We start from the raw sequence: 14,632 nt of genomic DNA, 5'->3' as shown, positions 1-14,632 counted from the left end.
TTACGCTGATGCCTGAGCAGAACAAATCTAATCTCAGTACCTCCCTGTTGATCTGAGAACAGTCTGTGTTTATGACCGAGACTCTATTCATTGAACCTTAAAACTATAAATCATCTCGGATATTTTTAAATGTGTGTTTGTCCATCTGTGATAATTTGTTTCTCAACTTTAATGAATTATTAACAGTTTGTTGCTGTAGAAGTCTCAGTACTCTGACCATTTCAGACCCTGTCACTTCCACCTCTCCTACAATAAGTCCACTTCCCCCTATTATAGTCACCTGATGTTTACCTGCACATACAGCACAAGATACAGCCCCAGTAGTAGTCATTGGTATATATCAGACTGTGTTTTGTGGCACCGTAACTTTTTAGTCCTCCAAGCTGTTTCTTGATTACCTAATCCCTGAGCCCTTGGTTGACCTGTATTTTTTTTTCATCTGTGCTACTGGATTTACTTTTTCTGAGCTCTGTTTGTCTCTTCATCACGTCACCTGCCTCTTTCAATCTGTGGGTTAATAAAGCTTTGCAAAAAATGTAATATTGTGTTCTGAGTCATCATTTTAACTCCTAAACTGGAGAAAAAAAAGGCCATATATTAATTTTCCAGCCAACACTCTAAAAGATGAGTACCTGAAAAGAAATTATATGAACATCTATTTTACTCATTGGGTTTAAATCACCAAAACACATTACACATCACTTTTGCTTTCTGGCCTAGTGATGTGCTTTAGCTGTGTAGTTTTATGCCACACACAATGCGTGGGGATTTTTCCAGTTAAGTAGTGTAGAGTGAGCTGTTGGTGAGAGAAAGGCATCTTGAACTCAACCTCTCCAAAAAAGAAGTTTTAGTCTTTGCAGTCAGAGTTTCAATATAACACATAAGCATCAACATTTGCCTTGGGAGATTTGCCTTTTTCAACATCACAAAGATCAGACCCTTCCTTTTGGACTATACAACACAACTCATTGCTCAGGCTCTGGTCATATCTGGTCTTGACTACGGCAGTGTCTTAGATGATCCAAAATGCAGCAGCATGTCTCATTTTGATCAGTAAAAAGGACACGTTACACCACTGATCCGATCTGTGCACTGGCTTCCTGTAACTGCTGCATCAGCTTCAAGGCCCTGGCCCTAACCTACAAAGAGGACCACTTAACAGCACAAGTCTACCTGAACTCCATCATCTAGGTCTACAATTGCTTACACATTGCTTACTCACTGCGACTGCCAGAGAACAACGTCGTGGTTCCCTCACTTCAAATGATCCTAGCTAGAGTCGAGCATCAAATGTACTTAAGAAAAAAAACATTTTAATCAACCAAAAGTAAAGTCCACAGAAACGTTTGTTGATTAATAGCAAAGCAGTAAAAGTTTAATTATTGGATCTGTTTCAATTCAATTCAATTTTATTTGTATAGTTCTTTTTACAATTGACATTGTCACAAAGCAGCTTTACACAACCAAAGAAACTATGGAAGTTTACATGAACAGTGAATGTGTATGAATCATAATAAATTGTTCCTGATGAGCAAGTCGAGGGCAACGGTGGCAAGAAAAACTCCCTAAGAAGGCAACAGGAAGAAACCTTGAGAGGAACCAGACTCAACAGGGAACCCATCCTCATATGGGTGATTACATGCTGTGTAGGCAGCAGGAAGTTCAGTATAATAGTTAATGTCTTTAAATGAATGTGGGGTCCTGTTAGTTATTAGAGGCTTTGGTAGACTTGTCGGAAATTTCAAGCCTGGACTATCGAGCGTTGAGTTGAGACCTCAGAGAAACAGCTGCCGACGTCCGCTGAGGCCAGGACCGTCTTCATGTTTCTGTTGAGAGTTAAAAACTGCAGAGGCCAACAAGTGACCAGGGTTTTGAGTCTGAATTCTGGCGTTAGTGTGTATATATAGTTAATATCCAGGTAGGCAAAGAGAGAGACACAAACAGTCCAAAATCCACAATCCAAGAGGAGAATTCAGAAAGGCAGAAAACAGAATCAGGGGACTTACAAATACCAAATACCTTTGACAGAAGGTTCAGGTCCAGATGAACAGGACCGGTCAGCAACAAGAGATCAGGCACAGAGAACAAAAGGCTGGAGAGTGACTTTGAGCTTAAAATGGTACAACCTGGGAGGGGTATGAGGGCTGCAGATCTGCTTATAAAAGAGAGGGTGAGCACAGGTGAAGTTGATTGGGTGATTAGCGAGAGAGAGCAGAGGGGGGGCACAGACAGAGCACTGATTAAACCATATACACGCATGGCAGGAAGCAAGACTGGAGACTGTGACACTACAAAGCAATAAAAATGTACAGAGTGCTTCTTAAAAACATTTATGTTTTAATGGGAAATGTGTATAAAGTGAAGAATATTGGTCCAAGCACAGAACCCTGTGGAACTCCATAATTAACTTATATGTGCACTCATGAACAAATTGGAATTTCCCTCATAGATAAGATTTAAAAAAAATCTAGTGCTGTTCCTTTAATTCCTATGATTTTCTTGGCTGTTGAATCAGCCAATAAGGAGCCACCACCCTAAAGAAATGATAAAGTAGATGAAGAAAACATAAAGGTAAGCAAAGAAACAAGACACTGCAGTTATCTGGTATGTGACATCCCCACCCAAGCAGCAAATATAAGGTTTGGTATTGTAACAAACTACTAATTAGCATGAGATGAAGCTGAGCCTAGAGAGAAAGTGTTTCCTTCATAGTGGTATAATAGTTAAGCTACCACTAAGTAGAATATTTAGTCACTGTAGTCACTTTTTATTTATTGAAGAATTTTATCACTTGCTCAGAGGGAGAACTCTTCTCATCTTTGAGCAGCATTAGCTTATGGAAAGAATCAAAATTATCATTAATAAATTGTTCATTAGTGGCCACCATTTATCAAAAAAGCTAATTTATTACATGCAAAGTTAAGAAATGTCTAACTGCTATGTTTAGGTTTACTCCCAACCAGCTTGGGCAGTGTCAGAAGTAGCTTTTTTCTTTTACTTCCTGGTTTTTTGGTTCTCCTCTCCGGGGGCATGTCTCAGCTGGTTCAGGTGTTAACAGGTGTGGGTGTGAGGATGTTTTTATCGTGTGTCTGGTCAGAAAGTTCAACCTATCTCAAAAATAACAACCTATCTCATAAATGACAGTCAGGGCTGCACAAAGAGTCATTGGCATCAACCTGCTAACATTCATTACCTGTACAACTATGGATGAAGTATTTAATCAGCCACAGAAAATTGCTGTGAAAATATTGTTCCGCTTACAGAACAAAGTTCTGACTGTGTGTCTGTCACAACTTAGAGTGTACGTGAAGGTGTTAATTTTTAACATGAAATTTAAAATTGTTATCTAATGTTGCAGAGCTAAATAAAACCAAAGTGTGGTTTTTATGATTTGAGAAATATTTCAAAAGAGAATATTTTATTCTAAATAGATAGATAGTCCCCTGGCACTTTATTCTAGAAGTGTTGGATCCTGACAAATATTTCTATTTAGCTTTTGATTCTTGTATCTGTGTTATGAGGAACCCAAACGTTATAATGCCAAGTATAGTGTATATGTGCTGATTACATTAGAACATTTTATCTTGAAAGAACAACTTTTTGAGGTGTTTCATTTTCAGTCCATATATAATTGGATCTAAAAGAGGATTATACAAAATTAATTGTAAAGTCATTATTAAACTAACAGTTTTTGTAAGATCAGATTCCATTCGAACTATAATAACTTCATATACTGAGAAAAAAGAAACATTGATGAGAGCCAGCAGATGAGGTAAACATGTCTTTGCAGCTTTTTTCTGAACTTGTGCACAGCTTCTGGAACATATGAAGAATATTCTGGCATATGTAAAAATAATGAAACACACAGGAAAAACAACTATATTTAGTAAATTGATCACACCATAAATAGAGATTACTCTTGAACTTACACACTGAAGTTTGTAAATTGAGTTATTACAATAAATGACTTGAAGAGTGAAGCTACACAGCTGTAGATTAGAGACTATTGATGCTAACCCCATAAACTGACATGCAGGCAGAAGCCAAGCTAAAGATAAAAAGATACTGACAGTTGTTTTTGTCATGATAGTTGGATACTGCAGAGGTTTACATATAGACACATATCTGTCATAGGACATGGCTGCTAACAGATAGAATGATGAACCACCTAAAGGCAATCAAGGTGCCATTGATTTCATGTAAGTGTAAATTCAGTCAAGATTTAATTATCTGCATAACAGCAGATAATTCATCAGGTTGTTAAAAGAGTTAGGAAAACAACAATAAACCAAAGCAGATAATCACTGAATCATTAGTCTATTGTTACAGAAAATGTAATTAATGATAATTAATTGATTAGTTGACTTTATCTATACAGAACCTCTTGATGTATTTAGAGATTTCTTTCATTTTAAGTCCATATATAAGTGGATTTAAAAGAGGATTATAAAAAACTAACTGTAGAGTCATTGTTAAACGAGTAGTTTTTGAAAAATCTGATTCAAGTCGAACTGTAATAACATCATATGTTACCAAAAAAACAAGGTTCATCAAAACCAGCAGGTGAGGTAAACAGGTCTGTGAAGCTTTTTTCCTGATTTCTCCACAGCTCCGATAACATATTATAAGAATCCTGATGTATGAAGAAACAATGAAGATCACAGGAAGAATAACAACATTTATCAAAGTGAGCAAACCAAAAAACGAAGCTCTTGAAGCTACACAGAAGAGTTTGTATATAATGCTATTACAAAAAATTCCTTTCAAAGTGGAGCTACAGAGTTTTTGATTAGAACTTTCTGTTGCTGATGCCACAACATGACAGGCAGGCAGAACCCAAGCTAAAGTCAGAAACACACTAACAGTTCTCTTACTCATGATAGTTGGATACTGCAGAGGTTTACATATAGCCACATATCTGTCATAGGACATAGCTGCTAACAGTAAGAACTCTGAGTTGCCTAAAGTATAAAACATAAAATATTGAACAAGACAGGCTTTAAAAGTTATAATCTGTTTTTCAGATAAGAAGTCGATCAGTAGTTTTGGGTAGATATTAGTGCTGAAAAGAACAGAGTTGAGTAACAAAGCTGCAATAAAAATGTACATAGGCTCATGGAGGTCTTGGTGTTTCCAGATCAAGTACACAATAGTAGAATTACTGCAGAGTATTAGAATATATACAATAAAAACTATCATAAAATAAAGGTATTTATATTTGTAAACTTCCACATGTCCATCAAGAATTATATATGTTACATTGAATTCCTCCATCAAGAAAGTTCATCATTATTGATTTATCAAAGCAGAAATTTCTTCTTTGTAGGTTCTCCTATCTTATCATTGGCTTATCACCAAATCCTGCAAAGCAAACTGTTTGAACTGGTGAAATGTTTTTATCTGACTGTGTCACTCTCCATGGATCTCATTACGTTTTGTGCCATGAGTGACAAACAAACAGCTTTATCAAACTCTAGAGGCCTGAATCCATGTGTGATTTTAGACCTGTTGCACTAAGGTCTGCTCTAAGTTTATGCAAAATAGAATGAGAGTAAATAGGTCAGTTACCACTTTCATTCAACTCAACTCTCTTTCAGCTTAATCTGAGAATAAACTGAACCTGAGGTGCATTTTGGACACAGATGTTTTAACCTTCTCTTTAGCAAAACAGCTTTCCATACATTTTCAATCCAAAACTTAATTAGCCATAAAGTATAGGGTCATTTATTTACTGCTCTCAAAACAATCATTTTAGAGATTTACACAACTCAGGCCATCATTAGATTTGATGTTTTGGCAAAACTATTATGATCATAAAAATGTGACTTTATTATCAGAATACAACTAGAAAATACAGGAAACAAGTTCACAGTATAAAAAAAGCAAACGTATGCTTATGTAGACTAATGTAACATAAACAGGAGTAGAAGATGTGTTAAAACCTGATGAAGTGAAGTTTCTCACGATTTCTTCTTCGTCTTCTTCTTCTTCTTCTTTTCCTTCGTCGAGAGAAGCCTAACCCTAACCCAGAAGTCCAGCAAGAATCTGGATCAGGCAGCTTCATATGGATGCAGATACTGGAGATGATACTTCTACAGTCTGAAGAAGGTGTATCGGAAATGAAAGCAGCCACTGTTTCTAAATGTTCTAATGCAAAAACTAAGAAATAAATACGTATGTGATGCCATCAAAGCATTTTTTGGATTTTTGGTCAAGTTTGTCTTTTCACAAATGTTGCACTAAGGAATTTATGTTATTTATTCCAGTCTTAACACAAAGAGCAAAGAAAGAAATCTGCAGCTGGTACAGAATTGGTCTCTGATTTATGTTTGACAGCGGGTTAGAGCTGATATTAATAGAAAAAGAAATTCTCCCTGAAATTACATTTACCTCCAGAAAACGTGTTTGTAATTCCAGTTCAATTCAATTTTATTTGTAAAGCACGAAATCACAACAGAAGTTATCTCAAGGCACTTTACAGTGTTTATGGTTTAAGACCTTACAGAAAATAATTATACAAAAAATGATATAAAAACCCAACAATCCCATTTGAGCAAGCTTTAGGCAACAGTGGAGAGGAAAAACTCCCTTTAGAGGAAGAAAGCAGCAGAACCAGGCTCATAGTGAGCGGTCATCTGCCTCGACCGGTTGGGGTGAGTGGAAAGAGAAGAGAGAAAAGAACAGCAGGCAATAAAGACAACAACAAGCAGCAAGAACATTGGACAGGTGAAGTGGATTCTGGAGATGTACAGCTCTGGTTCAGAGTCACCTGATCCATCTGTAACTATAAGCTTTATAAAAAAGGAAAGTTTGAAGTCTAGTCTTAAATGTAGAGAGGGTGTCTGCCTCCAGAACCTGAACTGGGAGCTGGTTTCACAGGAGAGGGGCTTGATAGCTAAAGGCTCTGCCTCCCATTCTACATTTGGAAACTCTAGGAACCACAAGTAAACCTGCAGTCTGAGAACGGAGAGTTCTGCTTTGAAGATATGGAACTATGAGTTCTTTAAGATAAGATGGACCCTGGGTATTAAGTGCTTCAGTTGTATAGAAACATTCACATACAGATTCTATCTACATTCCTATGTAACATGATGTATTATAAACTGATCAAATACACATTTCACCTGCATCTACCAGCTGCACTGGGCACTGACTCACCTGGAGACTGCTGGGACCGTTGTGTGCATCATGTTTTGACATCAAGCACTTTCAACACCATTCAGTCAGCAATACTGTGAGGGAAGCTGTAAGGAGTAGATAAACAATGGACTACCTCACCAACAGCCCACAGTACTTGAGGCTTAGTGTGTCTGAAGTGTTAGTTTGCAGCACTGCCCCCTGCCCCCCCATGGTGATAGACTTCTGGACTAAGACACCTCAAACACCAGTGAACATCCAGGGCTCAGACATAGAGATGGTGAACAGCTATAAGTACTTAGATGCTCACCTAAACAATAAACTGGACTGGTCCGCTGTAAAAGAAGGGCACGTCCATCTTCGGAGGAGACTGAGGTCCTTTGGAGTGTGCAGGCCTCTGCTAAGGACTGCAAGGGTTGTGAGTGGACCTAATTAAAATGGCAGTCACCTCTGAAAGTAATAAAAAAAAGTGAAGTGAATAATGAATGCTTGAAAACGATTCAGCTGGATTAGACAGCAGAAAGGATCTATGAGAGAGAGAGAGCGGTAAGTACCTGGGTAAAAAGGTGACTGTGATGATGAGAATGCGCTGGACTTATCTCGGTAGTAGTGACAACAGCTAGGACGGTCACACTGGGGAAACTGGATGCTCTGTGTAATGAAGCCTGATGGCGGCAGAGTTAAACTGGCTGTTGTGGATAGTGATTACACATGTAAGTAGCAACAAATAAGGCAAAACAAAGTGGGGAGAACAAAAGGTGAGACAGTCGAACACTCAGTAATCACCTGTGAAACAACAAAAAACCACTGCTAGCACTGCAGGCAAAAACTCACGATAACGCTGGGAGATCCGTAGTCCAGAGATGGAGAGTGAGGGCCCAGAAACACAGGCAGGCAAGATACATACAGTCTTTCAAGGGAGCAAAGCTAAGGTAGAGTCAAGGTCAAAAAATCAGAACTAGAAGCCTGGAAACATGGACTAGAGGAGATAACAAAACAAAATAAAAGCCTGAGACAGGAAATGCAGGAACCAGGATCCTGACGTGGGACTTTTCTGACTCACTACACAATTCTGTAAACATTTTTGTAAAGATGTTATAAACATCTGCATCATTTTTATACTTGCTTCTCTTTCTTGCACCTTAAATGTCTCTGTGAGCTGCTTAACAAGTGAATTTCCCTGCTGTGGGATCAGAGATTTAATCTAGATGTCTGACATGCTTAAGAGTGTATAAAAATGGTTCTAGTTTTATTTTTCCTGATTTTTACCTGAATAGCAAAAGGCTGTTGAACAGTTTGGTAACTGGGTTAATACAGCAGATCAAGTGTTCTTCTAATAAGATGAACATTTATGTGAACATTACAGTGTCCTGTTGTATTTGACTTGTGTCAGTACAGTGATGTAACTTTAGACTTTTCTTTACACATTCAATTCTGTTTTGGTTGAAGGTTTAATTTGATCCATGGGGAGCGAAGCAGCCTACCAAAAACTTTGCACAGCCTCTAACAGTCTGAACATGGCAGATGAACATACATCACATTTATTTCAATGTCTGTGAATGGATGAGTCAATCCAGTGAAGGTCGGATGTTCTAAACATTGTCAAAGATATTGTGAATTTATGCTTTTTGATTACTGAATATTAAGCTTAAAAAACATTCATGGATGATGAAGTTAATTTCACATATATAACTCTTGGTGGGCACGTAGAAGTGCACAAATACAAATATCTTTATTTTATGACCATGTTTACAGTTTATATTTTAATAATCTGCTTTAACTTCACCATCGTTTGTCTTATCTGTATTCACAAAAACCTCCATGAGCCTATGTACATATTTATTGCAGCTTTGTTACTAAACTCTGTTCTTTTCAGCACTAATATCTACCCAAAACTGTTAGTGGACTTTTTATCTGAGAAACAGATCATATCATATTCAGCCTGTCTTTTTCAGTTTCATATATATTACGCTTCAGCAGGTTCAGAGTTCTTACTGTTAGCAGCTATGTCCTATGACAGATATGTGTCAATATGTAAACCTCTGCAGTATCCAACTATCATGAAAAAAACGACAGTCAGTATTTTACTGGTTTTATCTTGGCTTTTGCCTGTGTGTAGTGTTGGCGTTCCCGTAACGCTGAGTGCTGATATGAAACTATGTAATTTAACTTTAAATGGAATTTTTTGTAATAATGCAATTTACAGTCTTTATTGTGTGAGTTCAAAAGCTCGATCTGTTTATGGTATCATTGGTCTGATAATCACTGCACTTTTCCCTCTGATCTTCATACTTTTTACCTACACTAGAATACTGATAATATCCTATCGAAGTAGTAGAAATGACAGGAAAAAAGCTGCACAGACCTGTTTACCTCATCTGTTGGTTTTAATCAGCTTTTCCTGTTTGTCTGTATTTGATATCAGTATAGTTCGACTGGGATCAGACTTTTCAAAAACTGCACATTTTATAATGAGTTTGCAAGTGATTTTATATAATCCTCTTTTTAATCCAATCATTTATGGACTAAAGATGAAAGCAGTTGCTAAATATCTGAAGAGGTTGTTCTGTCGAGCCAAAATATTCTAATGCATTAAAAGTGATTCTGTGGTAATGGTGATATTGGTGGTGTTAATGCAAGTTTTTTTCTTTAACAGAGAACGTAATGTAATGATCTTTTGTGAGTGTTTAATTTACAGGGTCTTTTATCCAGATTATAGATCTTCTCTATAATATTCATCATAAAACTGCAAGAGAAAAATCTGTGATGACAGACATCTGTTTTTGTTATTCCAACTTCAATTTCTGGTGTTGTTGCAGACTTACACTACTAGTCAGTTATGTTAACCATAACCATCTCAATTAGCATCTACAAAGATGTCTACTAGTTTCCTTGCGTTAGTGTTTGATCTTATCTTGTTATTGTATAAATAACTCATAAACTACTTGTTATTACATATTATATCAGGTAGTACAGATGTCTGGCTTAACCACAGGAATGATCTCAGGTCAACATGCAACAGACTTCTACAGGATCTGAATTAAACTCTATGTTGTAACAATACGGTCAAATCAAGATCATCCCTTGAAACTCCACTTTCAAACTTCCAAAACAGGCATTCTTTTAGTCAATCCAGTGTGTACATGAGAGCCAGACGGCTCCTTTGATGGATAGGAACTAAGCCAGGTTGGAAAACCCTGGCCCTGGAGAGTCACAGCCCTGCCAGTTTTCCAACCATTTCCGCACTTATAGCTTCTGATTGGCTGAACACACCAGATTCAGGTAATCAGCAGTGGGTAGAGCAGATAAAAACATGGATAGATAGATGAATCCCCTTGGGAAAATTCTTGAAGACATGCAGCTGCATTTTAGGCGCCACTTACATACAACGGTTTAAAGACTGGTGAAAAATTGGCAATTGTGTCTAAGCAAAATTGACATAGTCTTAGCACTGTGCAATAAACAAATGAAACAGGATCAAACTGGTCTGTGTACTGCAACCACCTCCTTCAAATTTCACCAAAGATTTTCTCTAGCGTTCAGGTGAGGTGATGGTGATGGCCACCCAGATTTGTCTAGAATTTCTTCTGCAACCAAACCTTGGTGGACATTAGGTATGCTTAGATCATTGTCCTAATGCAAGGTCCAAGGATGCCTTTACATTTTGTCATTTAGCAGGCGCTTTTATCCAAAGCGACTGGGTAGGCGTGAGGAGGTCTTGCCTAAGGACCCCTACTGGAGGTAGGCCATGGGTCGCATGATGTTTTTTCCATGGATGTCCGGATACTTGAATAAATCCATCTTACCTTTGGTTTCAGCATTTCAGCATTCAGTATGTGCCTTAAGTGTGTGAACTGTGTGAACTGTACATGTTGTCAAACTAAAACTTCAGTGTCGGTTGCCACCAAGTCTTTCTCCAGGGTTTTTCTCCACCTGCCTCTTCAGAAATTAGGTTGTAGCCCTTCACGGCTTACTTTTCCTTGTACATGCAGGTCATGTAGACACAGGTACTTTACGTTTGCACTCTTAACTTTCTTTATCTTTTTGTATCCTTTCCTTGTTTGTGACATGCCACCGAAAAAAACCCTAGCCGTTCAGGTATTTGATGTATTCCATCTCAAGCATACCATGTGCAATATTTGATTTGCTAATGTGTGCTCTTGTAAGATATTCTCTTCAGGAGAGTTTGTTCTGAATTTGGAAGAACCTTTTGAAATATTACTAGTAGTGTACATCTCACAGATGTAGAAAAGGGGCCCTGGACCAACCGACACAGACACATACAGACATCACATGCACATTGCTAAATTGTATTGAATTGAATTGAATTCTGTGTGTCTCCTGATGACACTGTAGAGCCCTGCTGCTCAGCTTCCTAGCAGTCCAAGTCAAAATTGGTGCATTTCTACCTTGCCATCACTGAGATTATTACGAATTACTGTCGAAGACTGTCTAATATGGTACCTCATGGCAGATTGCAGCATTCATTCGCTCAGCTGAAGATGGCTCCAGAACCTTAAGACCTGTAAGAAAAATTACAGTCAACTCTTACCACCCTGGAAAGAAACTTTCTCTCTCTCTCTTTTTCTTGACTGTTTTGGTCTTCACCCACTGGCATATTACTCTGGCCACACAGACTCCTACTACCACGCTACATTAATTCTACTACTTCACTGCATCTGTTTTCTTTCTCAAGACTCATACACAACCCTATATTAACACCTTTTTATGTTTATTTAGTTTTTCTCAATTTGTATATCATTAAAATTTCTTTGCATCAACTCGATATTATAAGTTATTTTTATATGTTTCGTGCTGAACCTATGTGGGCCTTGAACATTCACACAGCTACAATGTGGCTATGAAATTAGCATAAAAAAGTTTCAATTAAGCTAATTATGTAATGCAGTAGGTCTGGACAAAACAGCGGTATAGTTTTTAATACTTTTATGATTTTGTAAATGAACTGTGTGTTCTGGCAGATTGATTCAGAGCTTTAAGACTCAAGTTTCTGTCCCTAAATCCACAATTACTGCTTTATCTGGCCTTTAGCTTTAATTTCTGTATGTCAGCGTCAACTGTAAGAATTAGAGTTCTTTTTTAACCCAATAAAAATGCCAGACATCTGTAAGATTAAAAAAGTATTTATTGCACAATGTGCAAAAGTAGAACTGCAGGAGTGAGACGGCCGGGCAGACTAGCGGTCAGGATCTGGGACAGAGCACAAGGGTGAGCAATGAATCCAATGAGATGAATAATGTGGCTGTATAGTGCATGACTTACTTGCTGTTCATCAATGAGTGCTCAGAGTTCCGGGTGAGAAGCGTAAGGCACTTTGGGTAATTTCGGAGTTCCGGAGGTCGGCGTCCTCCACGTGCCCACCAGGTGAATAGCACTGAACAAAAGGGAGCAAAGTAACAAATAAACTGATGACCAAGAAAAGGAAGAGGTTAGTAAACCTGGGGATCAGAGAACAAAAGAACAAAACAACACTGTGAGTGTGGAGGGAGAAACCTCACACAATGGAGGAGCCATTCTCCTTGGTCTGAAGACGGCTTTGCAAGAGATCCAGTTCAAGGTTTCAGAGCCTGTTTAATGGGAGCGCCAAAGAGAGTTCCAAGGCGGAGGGCCAGGGGGTCTGAGTTGAGGTCCGTAACACGAGGAGAGCGATCTGTAGAGACAGTCTTTCGAAGGGCTAAGGCAGAATCAAGGTCAGGATCAAAAGGCAGAGATCAGGCAGGAGTAACAAGGGCTGGAGAGAAGACTGTCGTCTTACTTTTTAACAAGGTTGGAAAGAATGGGGAACGATATATAAAGGGAACCAGGACACGATGAGGCACAGGTGAGAGGTGATTATGTTGATTAGGGAGAAGCTGACAACAATGAGCTAGAGAGGCCAGACTGGAAGTATGAGAGCAGGGTCATAACAGTCAACTGCTTGTAATAATACAAAAATGTGTGTAATTCACAAAATACGATGAGTGCTGATAACATTATATAATTTTATCCCGACAAAACAAACCTTTTGAGGTGTTTAGAAATTTCTTTCATTTTTAGTCCATATATAAATGGATTAAATAGAGGATTATACAAAATTAACTGTAAACTCATTATTAGATGTGCAATTTTTGGAAAATCTGGTTCAATTCTAACTGTAATAACATCATATGCTGCCAAAACAAACACATTGATTAAAACCAACAGGTGAGGTAAACAGGTCTGTGCAGCTTTTTTCCTAACTTCTCCACTACTATGATAACATATTATAAGAATCCTGGTGTAGGTAAAAACGATGAAAAACACAGGAAACACAACAATATTTAGCAAAGTAAACACACCATATAAAGATATTACTCTTGAACTCACACAATGAAGTTTGTATATTGAGTTATTACAAAAAATTACTTTCAGAGTGAAGCTGCAGAGCTTTTGATAAGCATTCAATGTAACTAACGCCACATGCTCAACTAAAGGTACAAGGAAAGCTAAAGACAGTAAGATACTGACAGTTCTTTTTCTCATGATAGTTGGATACTGAAGGGGTTTACATATAGAAATATATCTGTCATAGGCCATGACTGTCAACAGTAAAAACTCAGAACCACCTAAAGAGTAAAACATAAAAAACTGAGCAAGACATGCTTGATAAGATATGATCTGTTTTTCAGATAAGAAGTCATTCAGTAGCTTTGGGTAGATATTAGTGCTGAGAAACACAGAGTTCACTAATAAAGCTGCAATAAAAATGTACATAGGCTCATGGAGGTCTTGGTGTTTCCAGATCAAGTACACAATAGTAGAATTACTGCAGAGTATGAGAATATATACTATGAAAACAATCATAAAATAAATGTATCTGTATTTTTGCACTTCCACATGTCCATCAAGAAATAGATATGTTGCATTTTGTTCTGTCTCCATTAACAAAGTCAGATATGGTTGAACATTAAAAATGGCAGATAATATAACACTGAGAAAAGCCAATATGATAAACTGGCCTTGACACACACCTAATATGTGCTCATCTTTAAAGCTGCTGAGGGACCTGACTGAGTCTGTGAATTGTTTTAAAGACTTCTTCAACCTCCATGGATCTCATTAAACTTTTCATAACTGAGCAACATGTAAACAACTTTATCAAACTCTGGAGGCCTGAATCCATAAGTGGTTTTAGACCTATTTAACTGAGGTGTGAGATCTGCTACAATTTTCTGTGACCATTAAATGACACAATAATAATAATAATAATAATAATATAATAATAATAATATAGTAGTAGTAGTAGTACTCTCCTTCAGCTTATTACTTCATATATTTCTTCTTGAATTTGTCAAAAATTTTTGAAGCTTACATTTTCGATGAAACTTGTAAGACAACTGTTAATTTCTAGTTTCTGAAGCAAGTCTTTTGGAGATGAAAACTGTACCCATTATAGCCACATTGTAAGGTTTTAACTTTGACCGGGCTCAAAGAGCAGACAACAGCCAACGATTGG

General features: G+C 37.6%; 1 protein-coding gene across 1 annotated transcript; it reads left to right on the top strand.

The window, feature by feature from the left end:
• The first annotated feature begins 8,798 nt into the window (after positions 1 to 8,798).
• Positions 8,799 to 9,725, top strand: LOC113173539 (olfactory receptor 11A1-like). The gene has a single exon (XM_026376970.1). The coding sequence runs from the start codon at positions 8,799 to 8,801 to the stop codon at positions 9,723 to 9,725; it is 927 nt and encodes a 308-aa protein (XP_026232755.1).
• Positions 9,726 to 14,632: the final 4,907 nt, after the last annotated feature.

Source organism: Anabas testudineus, chromosome 21 (assembly GCF_900324465.2).
Source record: "Anabas testudineus chromosome 21, fAnaTes1.2, whole genome shotgun sequence".
Classification (NCBI taxonomy): domain Eukaryota; kingdom Metazoa; phylum Chordata; class Actinopteri; order Anabantiformes; family Anabantidae; genus Anabas; species Anabas testudineus.
Note: the sequence above shows the minus strand (reverse complement) of the source record. Positions and strands in the feature narration are given on the sequence as shown.

Excerpts from the sequence above, each read along its gene's own strand:
- LOC113173539 (XM_026376970.1), top strand. The coding sequence starts at position 8,799 with ATGGATGATGAAGTTAATTTCACATATATAACTCTTGGTGGGCACGTA.